The sequence below is a fragment of the Pongo pygmaeus genome, chromosome X, assembly GCF_028885625.2.
Source record: "Pongo pygmaeus isolate AG05252 chromosome X, NHGRI_mPonPyg2-v2.0_pri, whole genome shotgun sequence".
Classification (NCBI taxonomy): Eukaryota; Metazoa; Chordata; class Mammalia; order Primates; family Hominidae; genus Pongo; species Pongo pygmaeus.
Genome location: NC_072396.2, coordinates 57,843,813 through 57,861,994, shown reverse-complemented (window position 1 = coordinate 57,861,994; position 18,182 = coordinate 57,843,813). Strand labels below are relative to the sequence as shown.

General features: G+C 39.5%; 1 protein-coding gene across 3 annotated transcripts in view; it reads right to left on the bottom strand.

The window, feature by feature from the left end:
* FAAH2 (fatty acid amide hydrolase 2) overlaps positions 1-18,182 on the bottom strand; it is a 287,721-nt gene that overhangs the window by 169,546 nt on the left and 99,993 nt on the right. For 2 of the 3 annotated variants that reach the window (XM_063660660.1, XM_063660661.1), the window contains exons 4-5: positions 16,752-16,888; positions 1,859-2,068 (exon numbers count right to left, since the gene is read on the bottom strand). In XM_063660660.1, coding sequence (XP_063516730.1) covers positions 1,859-2,068; positions 16,752-16,888 — 347 coding nt within the window. The remainder of the gene's footprint in view (positions 1-1,858; positions 2,069-16,751; positions 16,889-18,182) is intronic. The other variant, XM_054471437.2, reaches the window with a different exon arrangement.

Here is an 18,182-nt window from a genome sequence, read left to right as displayed (position 1 = left end):
GCTTCCTATTTTGTATACAACATATTGATGAGCCCACCAAAGATGTTCTTCATTTCTGTTATAATTTTTTTTTTATTTCTAGCATTTGCTTTTGATTCTTGAAGTTCCCATCTGTCTTCTTACATTACAGATCTGTACTTGCATGTTGACCAGTTTTTCCATTATAGCCCTTACTATATTAATCACAAATGGTTTCAATTCTCAGTCTGATAATTTCAATATCTCTTCCATATTGGAGTCAAATCTTGATGCTTGCTTTGTCTTTTCAAACTGTGATTTTGTCTTTTAGTATGCCTTATAATTGTTTTGTTGAAAGCCAAACATGATGTACTGAGATAAAAGAACCGGGCGTATTTGGCCTTCAATGTGAGGTTTTATGTTTCCCTGGCTAGGGGTTAGTCTGTGTTTACTGTCTGCTGTAGCCATAGGTGTCAGGTGTAAAATTTTCAACTGGTGCCATTGTTTCCACCTCCTCTGTTGTCTTTGAGTTTCCCTAGAGACTTCTTAAATAACACCTATGATGTATAGTTCTTCTGGTTTATATAGAACTCCCATTATAGAAAATCCCTATTGGTGTAGTGATAAGGTGTGTGGAGGCAAGGAGAGGAAGTATTTTATAGTCATATGATTAGGTCTCAGTCATTTAGTTAGTATGTGCCCCTGCTCTGTGACCCTAACATGTGCTTCCAATTTTATTCTGCTTTGACCCCTTCAGTAGAACAGGAAACCTAGAGAGGACTGGAGTTGGATATTTTCTTTTCCCTAGGTAAAGTCCATTAGTTTCTTGTAAAACCTTACTAAGTTAGGTTCTGATAAAATAGTTTCTCTGAGGACATTCCTTGTTAGAAGAACAGTATGCTTTGGAAGTAGTATTTCAAAATGGCTACTTTTTCCCTCCCTGTACAAGAAGCAAGAGAAGATTTCTCTCCAATCTTCACTCGGGAATACAGTAGGACTCCTGAAGGTAAAACTTTTGAAATTGTGTGGGGCCCCTAAGATCTCCCCACCCAACAACCACATGCCTTTTGACTCTCAAACTTTTTCAAAATGAACCTCCAGCAAGTCATCAGTTATAGTTTAGGTTTCTCTTCCGCTGTGCTGGTTCCCCTGAAATTTTCTGCTCCGAGGCTTCTGTTCTAGCAAGTTTCACTTCTTTGTATCTGCCTGTCTTTTCATTCAGTTTTGGGAAGAGTGGTTTTCCCGTTACCTCAGCATATTGATAAATCTAAGAATGGTCATTAATTTTTAGTTTGTTCAGCTTTTGTTCTTATTGTGTGAATTGGAGTAAAAACTTCTAAACCCCATAGACCAGAAACCTGAAGTCACACTTAAATTTTTAATCATCACAGTAACCTTACAAGTCTGATTTCTTTCATATGGCCATCTTACAAGCAAAGGAAACTGACTTAATGAGCACCTACTTCATGTGACCAAGGTCATATAGTAAAGGAAGTCTCAAATGTCTATGTGGCTTTAGCACCCACAAGTTTAAACATCATATTTTGCTAACCCACATATGCAGCCATTCAGGCTTAATAAAAGCCTTGTCAATTCTAGTCTCTATACACTTTTTTTTTCTAGTCTCTAAACACTTTATGATGTTTCCTATCTACATCACTTGTAGTTCATTCTCAATTCCCTTTGCTGGCTACTTCTCCTCTGTCTATCTTCAAAATATCAGACTTGACCAAGGCTGTTACATGACTCCCATTTCTTCTCCATCAACACACAAATATCCTGGGTTTTTGCATCCATTCTTATAGGTTATAGATGCTATACTGTATCATGTTTATTAATACAATTCATAATTATTATTGTTAGCACAGCTCTTCATGCTGTACTAAAATGTCCAACTCACCAGAACTTCCACCTACAATATGCTGTAAATCATATGGGTTGTTTGATCGGCCATAGATCTTGTTACTGGATTCATACCACATACACAACTCACTACAGTTGGTTATGCCAAGAGGAATGGCACCAGCTCCCTTCAGTAATGCCACCACAGTGGCATCTGTTTTGGAAATCGCATCACGACGGTTCATGAGTCCAGAAGAATTGGGCATTCCTAAAAGAGTCACAGAAAAGAATGTTTAAAAATTATTAAATAAAAATAATTGTTTTCTCCTGAGGGGCAAGATGGCCAACTAGATGTAGCCAGAAGGAACATCTCCCACAAAGGGTTGGGGCATTGGAAAGACTGGCACACTCCTAGCAGATCTTCAGAGAGAAGGCATTGAGGGTGGATGGAGGGAAGACACAGATGCTGGGCTGAATGGGGAGGAAGCTGGGAACCCTGCACAGGGCTACTGTTCACTGGGACTTGCTCCTTGCTCCCAGCAACACCTGGGGAAAAGGTGAGTTGAACAGTCAAGGATCAACCCACTTTCTACATGGGCCTCTAGAATCATAGCAGGAAAAATACCCTTGACCACCACGGACACTTCGATTAGGAGGGAGAGGTGCTCAGAGAAGTGGTAGGGGCAGAACTCAAGCTGGAGCAGAGCATGAAAGACTTGATGCCAGAACATCTGGAGGAGCACAACAAGGGTTGCCCATGCCCCTAGGCTAGACTGGCTCCCACAGGAGACTTAAGCCCTAGAGGAAATGTCAGACCTGAAATCTGCAGGGTGGTTTTGCCCATGATTCAGGTCCAGTCCAATCTGAGCACCCCTCATTCTGCTGGCTTCTCCCAGGGCCCCAGTCTGACCCTGCCTGCTTGCAGTGCAGCCCCTAAGTACCTCCTAGGGCCCTGCATCACAGTTCCTGACCTGTCAGGTGGACAGCACCTGACCTGCAAAGTACTGGAACAGAGCTGCCACAGAAGACAAGCCCAGCTAGCCCATACCCTCCTATTGGGGAACCTGCCCCGATAGTCACATAGGTTCTTTTCTATTTTCCCTAAGCGTCGGCCAGTTTGAGAAATAAAGGGACAGAGTACAAAAGAGAGAAATTTTAAAGCTGGGCATCCGGGGGAGACATCACATGTTGGTAGGTTCTGTGATGCCCCACAAGCCGCAAAACCAGCAAGTTTTTATTAGGGACTTTCAAAAGGGGAGGGAGTGTACGAATAGGGTGTGGGTCACAAAGATCATGTACTTCACAAGGTAATAGAATATCACAAGGCAAATGGAGGCAGGGCAAGATCACAGGACCTCAGGCCCGGGGCAAAATTAAAATTGCCAATGAAGTTTCGGGCACCATTGTCATTGATAACATCTTATAAGGAGACAGGGTTTGAGAGCAACTAGTCTGACCAAAATTTATTAGGAGGGAATTTCCTCTTCCTAATAAGCCTGGGAGTGCTATGGGAGACTGGGATTTATTTCATCCCTACAGTTTCCACCATAGAAGATAGCCACACCCAACGGGGCCATTTTAGAGACCCACCCTCAGGGGCGCATTCTCTTTCTCAGGGATGTTCCTTGCCGAGAAACAGAATTCAGCGATATTTCTCCCATTTGCTTTTGAAAGAAGAGAAATATGGCTCTGTTCCACCCGGCTCACCGGTGGTCAAAGTTTAAGGTTATATCTCTTTTTCCCTGAACAGTTGCTGTTATCTTGTTCTTTTTTCAAGGTGCCCAGATTTCATATTGTTCAAACACACATGCTCTACAATATGTGCAGTCAACGCAATCATCACAGGGTCCTGAGACGACATACATGCTCTTCAGCTTACGAGATGACAGGATTAAGAGATTAAAGTAAAGACAGGCATAGGAAATCACAAGGGTATTGATTGGGGAAGTGATAAGTGTCCATGAAAACTTCACAATTTATGTTTAGAGACTGCAGTAAAGACAGGCATAAGAAATTATAAAAGTATTAATTTGGGGAACTAATAAATGTCCACGAAATGTTCACAATCCAAGTTCTTCGGCCATGGCTTCAGCTGGTCCCTCTGTTCGGGGTCCCTGACTTCCTGCAACACACTCCCACTACGGCAGCCTCCCTTGTGCCACTTTGCCTATATGCACTCGCCCACGATGACCTCCAACATTGCTTTACTGGTACTTGTGTGTGTGTGTGTGGACCTTGTCTTCCCTTCTCTACCAGCACACATAATTGTGTGCACCCTGCCATGCCACTACTCCTGGCATGGGTGCACCCTACCTCTTCCCCCCACTGCACCACCATTGTTGTCAGATCATTGGCAAGCAGAAAGCACACCAGCACTGCCCCCACCAGTACCTCCTTTCTGTGCTGAAACAGCTGTTGGCAGAAACTAGGCATGCAAAAAGTGGACCCACCCACACCCTGAGTAGCCACTGCCACCTACAGGAACATGCATAGAGGGCCCACACAGACCTGTGCCAACCAGAGCACCCAACCTCCATGATAACAATGCCACCAGTGTGAATGTATGCACAGTTGCAGCTGGAAAGCCCTATGTCCCCAGTCATGCTGTCAATGCAACCAACTACTGCAAACACCTGCATGATGGCCAGCCACTGGCCCACAAAAGGCAATGCTATCAATACTGCCAATTGCTGTGAATGCTCTCACAAAGGTCAGCACCCTGGCACTTGCTAGCACTGTGCTGCAGCTGACAAGCATAAACCCATACATACTGCAGTGGGAGTTGCAACTGGCACATAAAAATAAGGGCAGACACTGCTGCCACAGCCCTATGAAGAGTACTTTGGCTGACACTTATCCATTGAAGTATTATGACCAGTGATCTGGCAGCACCTTGCTCCTTCTAGTGGTCCAGGAGAACCTCAGCCCTCCCATAAGGTTCCTAACCTTGAAAAGTCAGAGAAGAAAGTGGGGACCTCATACCAGTCCCCCAGAGTTAGAGCATGCAATCCAGGAGTACTGAGCTGAGTCTTGGCCACTTTAAATATTCCAGAAATGAAGCCAGTCAAATGAACCTACCTTATACCATAATCAAATCGCCCAAGGTTATCAACTAGAATAAAAGAAAAAATCTCACCCAAAAAACAACTTTAAATGTTGAAGAAACAACAGACCCACAAAAATAAGGAATAACCAGCACAAGAACTCTGACAATTCAAAAAACCAGAGTGTTTTCTTTCCTCCAAACAACCACACTAGTTCTCAAGCAAGCATTCTTAACCAGGCTGAGATGGCTGAAATGAGAGAAATAGAATTCAGAATATAGATAGAAAGAAAGATCATTGAGATCTTGGAAAATATTAAAACCCAATCTAAGGAAGATAGAATTCACAATAAAAACATACAGGAGCTGAAAGACAAAATAGTCAGTATAGAAAAAAAAAACACAATCAACCTGATAGAGCAGAAAAACATACTACAAAAATTTCATGAAAAAATCACAGGTGGTGTAGTGGTTCTCCCAGCACGCAGCTTGAGATCTGAGAACAGACAGACTGCCTCCTCAAGTGGGTCCCTGACCCCTGAATAGCCTAACTGGGAGGCACCCCCAAGTAGGGGCAGACTGACACCTCACACGGCCCAGTACTCCTCTGAGACAAAACTTCCAGAGGAACGATCAGGCAGCAACATTTGCTTTTCACCAATATCCGCTGTTCTGCAGCCTCCGCTGCTGATACCCAGGCAAACAGGGTCTGGAGTGGACCTCCAGCAAACTCCAACAGACCTGCAGCTGAGGGCCCAGACCATTAGAAGGAAAACTAACAAACAAAAAGGACATCCACACCAAAAATCTATCTGTACATCACCATTATCAAAGACCAAAGGTAGATAAAACCACAAAGATGGGGAAAAAACAGAGCAGAAAAACTGGAAACTCTAAAAATCAGGGCACCACTCCTCCTCCAAAGGAACACAGCTCCTAATCAGCAATGGAACAAAGACAGATGCAGAATGACTTTCATGAGTTGAGAGAAGAAGGCTTCAGATGATCAAACAACTCCAAGCTGAAGGAGGAAGTTTGAACGCATGGCAAAGAAGTTAAAAACCTTGAAAAAAGATTGGATGAATGGCTAACTAGAATAACCAATGCAGAGAAGGCCTTAAAGGACCTGATGCAGCTGAAATCCACAGCACCAGAACTACATGACAGATGCACAAGCCTCAGTAGACGATTTGATCAACTGGAAGAAACGGTATCAGTGATGGAAGATCAAATGAATGAAATGAAGCGAGAAGAGAAGTTTAGAGAAAAAAGAATAAAAAGAAACGAACAAAACCTCCAAGAAATATGGGACTATGTGAAAAGACCAAATCTACGTCTGATTCGTGTAACTGAAAGTGAGGAGGAGAATGGAACCAAGTTGTAAAACACTCTGCAGGATATTATTCAGGAGAAATTCCCCAAACTAGCAAGGCAGGCCAACATTCAGATCCAGGAAATACAGAGAACGGCACAAAGATAACCCTCAAGAAGAGCAACTCCAAGACACATAATTGTCAGATTCACCAAAGTTGAAATGAAGGAAAAAATGTTAAGGGCAGCCAGAGAGAAAGGTCGGGTTACCCACAAAGGGAAGTCCATCAGACTAACAGCTGACCTCTCGGCAGAAACACTACAAGCCAGAAGAGAGTAGGGGCCAATAGTCAACATTCTTAAAGAAAAGAACTTTCAACCCAGAATTTCATATCCAGCCAAACTAAGTTTCATAAGTGAAGGAGAAATAAAATCCTTTACAGACAAGCAAATGCTGAGAGATTTTGTTATCACCAGGTCTGCCCTAAAAGAGCTCCTGAAGGAAGCACTAAACATGGAACAGAACAACCGATACCAGCCACTGCAAAAACCTGCCAAATTGTAAAGACCATCAAGGCTAGGAAGAAACTGCATCAACTAATGAGCAAAATAACCAGCTAACATCATAATGACAGGATCAAATTCATACATAACAATATTAACCTTAAATGTAAATGGGCTAAATGCTCCAATTAAAAGACACAGACTGGCAAATTGGAAAAGGAGTCAAGACCCATCAGTGTGCTGTATTCAGGAAACCCATCTCACATGCAGAGACACACATAGGCTCAAAATAAAGGGATGGAGGAAGATCTACCAAGAAAATGGAAAACAAAAAAAGTCAGGGGTTGCAATCCTAGTCTCTGATAAAACAGACTTTAAACCAACAAAAATCAAAAGAGACAAAGAAGGTCGTTACATAACAGTAAAGTTATCAATTCAACAAGAAGAGCTAACTATCCTAAATACATATGCACCCAATACAGGAGCACCCAGATGCATAAAGCAAGTCCTTAGTGACCTGGAAAGAGACTTAGACTCCCACACAATAATAATGGGAGACTTTAACACCCCACTGTCAACATTAGACAGATCAACAAGACAGAAAGTTAGCAAGGATATCCAGGAATTGAACTCAGCTCTGCACCAAGCGGACGTAATAGACATCTACAGAACTCTCCATCCCAAATCAACAGAATATACATTCTTCTCAGCACCACACCGCACCTATTCCAAAATTGACCACATAGTTGGAAGTAAAGCACTCCTCAGCAAATGTAAAAGAACAGAAATTATAACAAACTGTCTCTCAGACCACAGTGCAATCAAACTAGAACTCAGGATTAAGAAACTCACTCAAAACTGCTCAACTACATGGAAATTGAACAACCTGCTCCTCATTGACTACTGGGTACATATCAAAATGAAGGCAGAAATAAAGATGTTCTTTGAAACCAACGAGAATAAAGACACAACATACCAGAATCTCTGGGGCACATTCAAACCAGTGTGTAGAGGGAAATTTATAGCACTAAATGCCCACAAGAGAAAGCAGGAAAGATCTAAAATTGACACCCTAATATCACAATTAAAAGAACTAGAGAAGCAAGAGCAAACACATTCAAAAGCTAGCAGAAGGCAAGAAATAACAAAGATCAGAGCAGAACTGAAGGAAATAGAGACACAAAAAAACCCCTCAAAAATCAGTGAATCCAGGAGCTGGTTTTTTGAAAAGGTCAACAAAATTGATAGACCGCTAACAAGACTAATAAAGAAGAAAAGAGAGAAGAATCAAATAGACACAATAAAAAATGAAGAAGGGGATATCACCAGCAATCCCACAGAAATACAAACTACCATCAGAGAATAATATAAACACATCTATGCAAATAAACTAGAAAATCTAGAAGAAATGGATTAATTCCTCGACACATACACCCTCCCAAGACTAAATGAGGAAGAAGTTGAATCTCTGAATAGACTAATAACAGCCTCTGAAATTGAGGCAATAATTAATAGCTTACCACCCAAAAAAAGTTCAGGACCAGATGGATTCACAGCAGAATTCTACCAGAGGGACAAGAAGGAGCTGGTACCATTCCTTCTGAAACTATTCCAATCAATAGAAAAAGAGGGAATCCTCCCTAACTCATTTTATGAGGCCAGCATCATCCTGATACCAAAGCCTGGCAGAGACGCAACAAAAAAAGAGAATTTTAGACCAATATACCTGATGAACCTCAATGCAAAATTCCTCAATAAAATACTGGCAAACTGAAACAAGCAGCACATCTAAAAGCTTATTCAACATGATCAAGTGGGCTTCATCCCTGGGATGCAAGGCTGGTTCAACATATGCAAATCAATAAACGTAATCCAGCATATAAACAGAACCAACAACAAAAACCATATGATTTGATTATCTCAGTAGATGCAGAAAAGGCCTTTGACAAAATTCAACAACCTTCATGTTAAAAACTCTCAATAAATTAGGTATTGATGGGACGTATCTCAAAATATTAAGAGCTATCTATGACATTTGCTATAATCCATAAAATGGATTAGGGAGGAGTTCCTCTTTTTCTATTGTTTGGAATAGTTTCAGAAGAAATGTTACCAGCTCCTCTTTGTACCTCTGGTAGAATTCGGCTGTGAATCCATCTAGTTCTGGGATTTTTTTATTGGTAGACTATTAATTACTGCCTCAATTTCAGAACTTATTCTTGGCCTATTCAGGGATTCGACTTCTTCCTGGTTTGGTTTAGACTTGCGAGGATTTATCTGTCCAGGAATTTTTCCATTTTTTCTACACTTTCTAGTTTATTTGCGTAAAGGTGTTTATAAGTATTCTCTGATGGTAGTTTGTATTTCTGTGGGATCAGTAGTGATATCCCCTTTATCATTTTTTATTGTGTCTATTTGATTCTTCTCTCTTTTCTTCTTTATTAGTCTGGCTAGTGGTATATCTATTTTGTTAATCTTTTCAAAAAACCAGCTCCTGGATTCATTTATTTTTTTGAAGGGTTTGTTGTGTGTCTCTATCTCCTTTAGTTCTGCCCTGATCTTAGTTATTTCATGTCTTCTGCTAGCTTTTGAATTTGTTTGCTCTTGCTTCTCTAGTTCTTTTAACTGTAATGTTAGGGTGTCAATTTTAGATCTTTCCTACTTTCTCCTTTGGGCATTTAGTGCTATAAATTTCCCTCTAAACACTGCTTTAGCTGTGTCTCAGAGATCCCAGTACATTGTGTCTTTTTTCTCACTGGTTTCAAATAACATATTTATTTCTGCCTTAATTTCTTTACCCAGTAGTTATTCAGGCACAGGTTGTTCAATTTCCATGTAGTTGTGCCGTTTTGAGTGAGTTTCTTAATCCTGAGTTGTAATTTGATTGCACTGTGGTCTGAGAGACTGTTGGTTATATTTTCCATTATTTTGCATTTGCTAAGGAGTGTTTTACTTCCAATTATTTGGTCAATTTTAGAATAAGTGCAATGTGATGCTGAGAAGAATGTGTATTCTGTTGATTTGGGGTGGAGAGTTCTGTAGATGTCTATTAGGTCTACTTGGTCCAGAGCTGAGTTCAAGTCCTAAATATTCTTGTTAATTTTCTGTCTTGTTGATCTGTCTAATATTGACAGTGGGGTGTTAAAGTCTCCCACTATTATGGTGTAGGTCTCTAAGTCTCTTTGTATGTCTCTAAAAACTTGCTTTATGAATCTGGGTGCTCCCGTACTGGGTACATATATATTTAGGATAGTTAACTCTTCTTGGTACAAAGTCCCTTTACGATTATGTAATGCCCTTTGTCTTTTTTCGTCTTTGTTGGCTTAAAGTCTATTTTATCAGAGACTAGGATTGCAACTCCTGCTCTTTTTTGCTTTACGTTTGCTTGATAAATATTCATCCATCCCTTTATTTTGAGCCTATGTGTGTCTTTGCATGTGCAATGGATATCCTGAATACAGCACACTAAAGGGTCTTGGCTCTTTATTTAATTTGCCAGTCTGTGTCTTTTAATTGGGGCACTTAGTCCGTTTACATTTAAGGCTAATATTTTTATTTGTGAACTTAATCCTGAGAGCATTTTTCAAATATTTGTTGGCCACTTGTCTGTCTTCTTTTGAGTAATGTCTGATCATGTCTCTTGCTCACTCTTTAATGGGTTATTTATTAGTTGTTGATTTGCTTAAGTTCCTTATAGATTCTGGATATTAGACCTTTATTGCATGCATAGTTTATGAATATTTCCTCCCAATCTGTAGGTTGCCTATTTATTCTGTTGATGGTTTATTTTGCTGTGCAGAAGGTCTTTAATTAAGTCCCACTTGTCAATTTTTCATTTAGTTGCAATAGCTTTAGGGAGTTGACCATGCTTTTTTTGGGGGGGTGGGGGGAGACAGGGTCAATATAGAGAAAGGTATTTCTTAGGTTTTCATCTCAAATTTTTTAGAGTTTGACATCTTACATTTAAATATTTATCTATTTTGAGTTAGTTTTTGCCTATGGTGAAAGATAAGAGTGTAGATTCAGTCTTCTGTACATGGCTAGTGAGTTCTCCCAGCACCATGTATTGAACAGGCAGTCCTTCCCCCATTGCTTATTTTTGTTGGCCTTGACAAAGATCAGATGGTTGTATGTGTGTGACTTTATTTCTGAGTTTTCTGTTCTGTTCCATTGGTCTATGTGTCCATTTATGTACCTGCACCATGCTGTTTTGGTGACTGTAGCTTTATAATATAGTTTTAAGTGGGGTAGTGTGATATCTCTGCTTCTATTTGCTTAGGATTGCTTTGGCTATTCAGGCTCTTTTTAGGTTCCATATGAATTTTAAAATAGTTTTTTTCCAATTCTTTGAAAAATGTCTTTGGTAGTTTGGTAGGAATAGCGCTAAATCTGTAAACTGCTTTTGGATGTATGGCAATTTCATCAATGCTGATTTTTCCAATCCAAGAACATGAAATGTTTTTACATTTATTTGTACCATTTCTGGTTTCTTTCAGCAGTGTTCTGCAGTTCTCATAGAGATCTTTCACCTCCTTGTTTAGCTGTATTCCTAGGTATTCCATTTTATTTGTGACTATTGTAAATGGGATTGTGTGACTCTCAACCAGGACATCATTATGCTACCAATTTACTACATTGATTTTGTATTCTGAAACGTTGCTAAAATTGTTTATCAGTTTTAGTAGGATTTTGGTGGAGTCTTTAGGGTTTTCTAAGCATAAGATCATATCATCAACAGAGAGACAGTTTGACTTCTTTTCCTATTTGGATGCCTTTTCTTTCTCTTGCCTGCTTGCTCTGGCTAGGACTTCCAGTACTATGTCAAATAGGAGTAGTGAGAGTGGGCACTCTTTCCTTGTTTCAGATCTCAGGAAGAATGCTTCCAGCTTTTGCCCATTTAGTGTGACATTGCCTGTGTGTTTGGTATAGATGGCTCTGATTATTTTGAGGTATGTTCCTTCGATGCCTAGTCTGTTGGGAGTTAGTATAAAGAAGGGGTGTTGAATTATATCAAAAGTTATTTTTCTGCATCTATTGAGATGATCACATGGTTTTTACTTTTAATCATTTACGTGGTGAATCACATTAAATGATTTGCATATGTTGATCCAATCTTGCATCCCAGGAATAATCCCTACTTGATCATAATGAGTTAACTTTTTGTTGTGCCGCTGGATTTGGTTTGCTAGAATTTTATTGAGGATTTTTGAGTTTATGTTAATCAGGGATATTGGTCTGAAGTTTTTGTTTTCTGTCATGTCTCTGCCAGATTTTTGTATTAGGGTGATGATAGCTTTATAGAATGAGTTAGAGAGGAGTCCCTCCTCCTCCATTTTTTAGAATAGTTTCAGTAGTATTGGTACCATCTCTTTTTTGTATGTCTGGTAGAATTTGGCTGTGAATCCATCTAGTCCAGGACACTTTCTGATTGGTAGGTTTCTTATTACTGATTCCATCTCAGAGCTCAATATTGGGCTGTTCAAGGTTTCACTCTCTTCCTGATTCAATCTTGGGAGATGGTGTGTTTCCAGGAATATTTCCATTTTCTATATATTTTTTAATTTGTGTGCATTGAATTGATTGTGACAATCTTTCATATTTCCATGAAATAAGTTGTAATGTTATGTTTGTCATTTCTGTACTTATTTGAATCTTCTCTTTCTTTCTTCTCTTTCTTCTTTAATCTAGGTAGCAGTCTAACTTGTTTTTGAAACCAGCATGGCACATGTATACGTATGTAACTAACCTGCACATTGTGTACATGTACCCTAAAACTTACAGTATAATAAAAAAATAAAAATAAAAACAAACTCTTAATTTCATTGATCTTTTGTATAGATTTTTGCATCTATATTTTACTAAGTTCTCTAATTTTAGTTATTTCTTTTCTTCTGCTGGCTTTTGAATTGATTTTTTCTTATTATCATAGTTCACATTGGTGTGATGTTATATTGTTAATTTGAGATCTTTCCAACTTCTTGAAGAAGGATTTAGTTCTATAAACTTTCCTGGTAACAATGCTTGAGTGGTGCCTTAATGACTTTGGTAAGATGTGTCACTATTTTCATTAATTGTAGAGTTTTTTTTTGTTTTCTTTTATTTCTGCCTTAATTTTGACGTTCACCTAAGAGTTATTAATCACTTTCTTTGATTCATGCCTTAATTTCAATGTCCATCTAGGAGTTTTCCATGAGAAAGTTGTTTAGTTTCCATGTATTTGTGTAGTTTTGGGAGATCTTGATATTGATTTCTATTTTTATTTCACTCTGGTCCAAGAGTGTGCATGGTAAGATTCAATATTTTAATTTATTGAGACTTGAAGTATGACTGACCGTGTAGAGTATGCTCCATGTACAGATGAGTTGAATGTATATTCCATGGTTTTTGGGTGCAGTATTTTGTAGATGTCTATTAAGTGCAATTGGTCAAGTGTTGAGGTGAAGCCCTGAGTTTCTTTTGTTAGTTTTCTGCCTCGATGATCTGTCTAACACTGCCAGTGGGGTTTTGAAATCTCCTACTATTATTGTGTGGCTGTCTAAGATTTTTCTTAGGTCATGAAGATTTTTTCTGTGAATCTGAGTGCTCCAGTGTTGGGTGCATACATATTTAAGATGGTTCAGTCTTCTCGTTGAATTAAAACTTTTATCATTACATAATGTCCTTGTTTGTATTTCCTGATTGTTGTTGGTTTAAGATCTGTTTTATCTGATAAAAAGAATAGCAATTCCTGCTCTTTTTTGTTTCCTGTTTGCATGATAGATCTTCCTACATCCTTTCACTTTGAGCATGTGGGTGTCATTACATGTGAGATGGGCCTCTTAGAGAAAACAGATGGTTGGGTCTTGTTTTTTCATCCAGCCTGACACTCTGTATTTTAATTGGGGCATTTAGTTCATTTACATTCAAATAAGTGTGATTTTATTCAAGTCATGCTATTAGCTGTTTGTTATATAGACTTGATTGCATAGTTGTTTTATAGTGCATGCAAGCTATCAGCTTGAGTGTTTCTGTGACAGCCGGTGTCATTCTTTTGAATTCATGTTTAGCACTTCCTGAAGGGCCTCATGTAAGGTTGGTCTAGTTGAAAAATAGTCTCTCAGCATTTTCTTGTCTGAGAAGAATTTTATTTCTCCTTCATTTATGAAGCTTATTTGCAAGGAAATGAAATTCTTGGTTGGAATTTCTTGTCTTTAGGGATGCTGAAAGTAGACCCCCAATATCTTCTCGTTGTTAAGGTTTCTGCTGAGATGTCTACTGCTTGCCTGATGGAGTTCTCTCTGTATGTGACTTAACCCTTCTCTCTAGCTGCCTTTAAGATTTATTTATTTAATTATTTATTTATTTATTTATTTTTGTATTGACCTTGGTGAATCTGATTACTATGTTCCTTGGGGATGGTCATCTTATATAGTATGTGGCCATCATTATCTGTACCACTTTGATTTGCATGTCAACCTCTTCACCAAGACTGGTGTCAACCTCTTCACCTCAAATATATTTTCCAAGTTGATTATTCTCTCTCCTTCTCTCTTGAGAATGCTGATGAGTCATAGGTTTGGTTTTCTTATATTATTCCACATTTCTTGGAGGTTTCATTCATTTTCTAATTTCTTTTTTCTTTACTTTTGTCTGACTAAAGTGATTTGAAAAAACGGTATTCAAGCTTTGGGATTCTTTCCTCAGCTTGGTCTATTCTGCTGTTAATACTTCTAATTGTATTATGAAATTCTCTTAGTGAGTCTTTAAGTTCTAGAAGCTCTGTTTTGTTGTTTCCTAAAATGCCCATTTTTTCTCCCATCTCTTGGGTCATTTTACTGGATTCTTTGCATTCCTTGGATTGGATTTCAACTTTCTCCTGAATCTCAATAAGTTTCATTGACACCCAGATCCTGAAGACTGTGTCATCTCAGTCATTTCAGACTGGTCAAAAACCATTTTCGGGGAGCTATTGGACTTGTTTTGAGGTCAATAGGGACACTACTTTTTAGATTTCCAGAGTTCTTGCACTGATTTATTATAATATTTGAGGATTGGTATTTCTGTAACTGTGGTGTAAGTTCAGTATAGTTAGTTGGCTATGTTTGTGGATCCTTTCAGAAGGCCAGTGTTCTGTATAGGATTTTTTTTTTTTTTTTTTATGGAGTTTTGCACTTGTTGCCCAGGCTGGAGTGCAATGGCATGGATCACTGCAACTTCCACCTCCTAGGTTCAAGCAATTCTCCTGCCTCAACCTCCCAAGTAGCTGGGACTACAGATGCCCGCCACCATGCCCAGCTAATTTTTTTTTTTTTTTGTATTTTTAGTAGAGATGTGGTTTCATCATGTTGGCCAGGCTGGTCTCAAACTCCTGACTTCAGGTGATCCACCTGCCTCGGCCTCCCAAAGTGCTGGGATTACAGGCATGAGCCACTGTGCCTGGCCTCTATGAATTCTTACACTTGGTTTCACAGGTGTACATATTAGCCAGATGATTGATTGGTGATGTAGTTTGGGCTGCAATCTAGTAGATGAAGCATAACAGTAATGGCCGGTAGCTAGTTTAATACCAGGCTGCGCAGCTCTTTTGTATTTCCCTTAGTATGCAGGCATGCTCTTGAGTTGGGAAAGCAGAAAGAGATAGCACTTCCCTCACCAGATCTGCTCCTGGGATTTGGGAGAGCCCCCTGTGATCAATGGTGCTGTGCTGGCATTTCTTTTGTTAGCTATTCTGTACCACCAGCCCTCTTGGGCAGGGGCTGCAGCAGAGAGATATGCCACACTCTATGGACCCACCCTGTGGAGGGAGGCATGCCCCATCTCACCTTGCCCAGAAACCCATGCATCTCTCCCTTCTCAGTGTTCTGGGGTTGGGAGCTCCTCCCCAGCTTCATTACTGTCCACAGATCTCTGCTCCTTATTCTCAAGTAGCACGCTGTAGCCCTGGGTGCACCTGACTGTCCCTTAGCTGGGATTCGGTTCTGCCTGTGCTAGGGGATCCAATATGCTCCAGGCTAGCTAGGAAAGTACTCACGTGCATCAATACACTGAGGCTGGGCTGCAGGGGCTGTTATGTGCACCTGCTCCTGCAAAGCAGCTAGGCATGGATGCTGGGAGTGGCTGAAAGGCAGGAAAGCTTACAGAGCAGATGCACCTCAGTCCCGTGAAGAAGCTGGCTCTGCTCTCTCCTGGGTCAGAGGTCACCCCGGCCTGCACCTCCTCGGAGGAATGGGAAGCCCTGGGGATTGGTGCCTATGGCTACTCTCAGCTGGAGCTGCCCAGAGCACCAAAAGCTTCCAGGCTCCAAACCCTCTGAAGGCCCATCTCTGCCTCCTCTCCATCAAATATTCCTGCCAGTTCATACACCCATGGGCAACAAGGGGTCCCCTATAGCTAGGATCCCAAAGATTCGTGGTGAAGGTGAGGCCTCAGTTCCCTCACTGACCCCTTTCGCAGGAGCCATTTAAAGCCCGGCTTCAGTTACTGATTTTAAATCTTTCTTTTCATATATACTCACTGAAAGCCATACATTTCCCTCTGAGTACAAATTTAGCTACATCCCATAAGTTTTGTTATATTATTATGTTTTTTCTTTCAGTTCAAACATTTCCTTGTGATTTATTTCTTTGACCTATGGGTTATTTAAAAATACGTTGTTTACTTTCCAAATATTTGGGATTTTCATTTACTTTCCAAATATTTGGCATTTTCATTTACTTTTGAGGCTAGCAGGAAGTTACAAAATAAGAACTGTATTACAGAGAAAGCACAGGTATTTATCAGAATTCAAGCTTGGCTTTAGCCTAACTACTTTAGGGTCATGAGCCTCAATTTTCTTATCTGAAAAATGAGATCAATAATACTATTCTTATAAGTTTGCTGTAGGGATTAACGGATACTGAGCATAGTGCCCCCATATGCCATACAGAGCTAACAGAGGATGACCATTATCATTTCTTTTCCCAACGGAACTTGCTGAATATTTCCTCTCATTTCAAACTGAGGAAGCAGCATGAGTTAGTCCTTCACTTTTATAACATCCTTTCTAGTTTATAAGTTTAGAAAATGTAGCAACTTGTGAATTAAACTCATGTAGCCAAAAATAAAAGAATAGTACCTTGTAGCTGGAAAGCTTCCTTGACTGTCAAAGGAACCCCAAGGAAGGGCCATTTATTTTCCAGCGTGGCTTCATCTTCCTGCTTCTCTGCAAGCTTTTGATCTACAGCATGAGCCTCCTTCATCGCTTCCTCAAACCTAAGAAGAAATAAAACAATGCAAACTTTAACTAAACAAGTCATCCAACCAACTTTATTAAAAGAATACCCATACCAACATGTTAATATGTAATCAACATATTAAAGTTAATGTACTTGTCAAGAGCCTTATAAAGCTGACCATTTGAGCCAGTGATTCTCTTTTTAGGAATCCATCATAAGAACAGTAATCCAACCTAGTAAGAATTATCCATACAGAAAGCTGGTCAGTGCATCATTATTTATATTAGAAAAACACATAAAATCTCCTTGTCACCAAATAAATCATTATAGATATCTACAAGAGACAACTGTATGGCCAATAAAGGTGGTGTTGTGTAAAGGCCATAAACAGACACTTCTCAAAAGAAGTCATTTATGCAGCCAACAAACATGAAAAAAAGCTCAACATCACTGATCATTAGAGAAATGCAAATAAAAACCTAAATGAGATACCATCTCTCACCAGTCAGAATGGCAATTATTAAAAATCAAGAAACAACAGATGCTGCCGAGGCTACAGAGGTAAAGGAATGCTTTTACGCTGTTGGTGAGAATGTAAATTAGTTCAACCATTGTGAAAAACAGTGTGACAATTCTTCAAAGACCTAGAACCAGAAATTCCATTTGATCCAGCAATCCCATTATTCGGTATATATCCAAAAGAATATAAATCATTTTATTATAAAGATACATGCAGACATATGTTCATTGCACCACTATTTACAATAGTAAAGACATGGAATCAACCCAAATTCCCATCAATGGTAGACTGGATAAAGAAAATGTGGTATATCAAAAAGAAATGAGATCATATTATTTGCAGGGACATGGATGGAGCTGGAAGCCATTATACTCAGCCAACTAATGCAGGAATAGAAAACCAAACATTATATGTTCCCACTCATAAGTGGGAGCTGAAAAATGAGGACACATGGACACAGGGAGGGAAACAACACACACTGGGGCCTCTCAGTGGTGGAAAGAGCATCAGATAAAATAGCTAATGGAGCCTGGACTCAACACTTAGGTGATGGATTCATAGGTGCAGAAAACCACCATGGTACACATTTACCTTGTAACAAACCTGCACATCCTGCATATGTACCCCAGTACTTAAAATAAAATAAAATAAAAAGTGGTGTTTCCTAAAAGTTTTACTGTGCTTTGGAAATTCCTATGATGTAATGTCATTTAATGTAAGTGAAAAGAGAAGGTTATAGCAGTACATTCCTAGTATAACCTCAATCATGTGAAAATCGTAAGCAAAACATTAACAGTGAATAACTACTCTT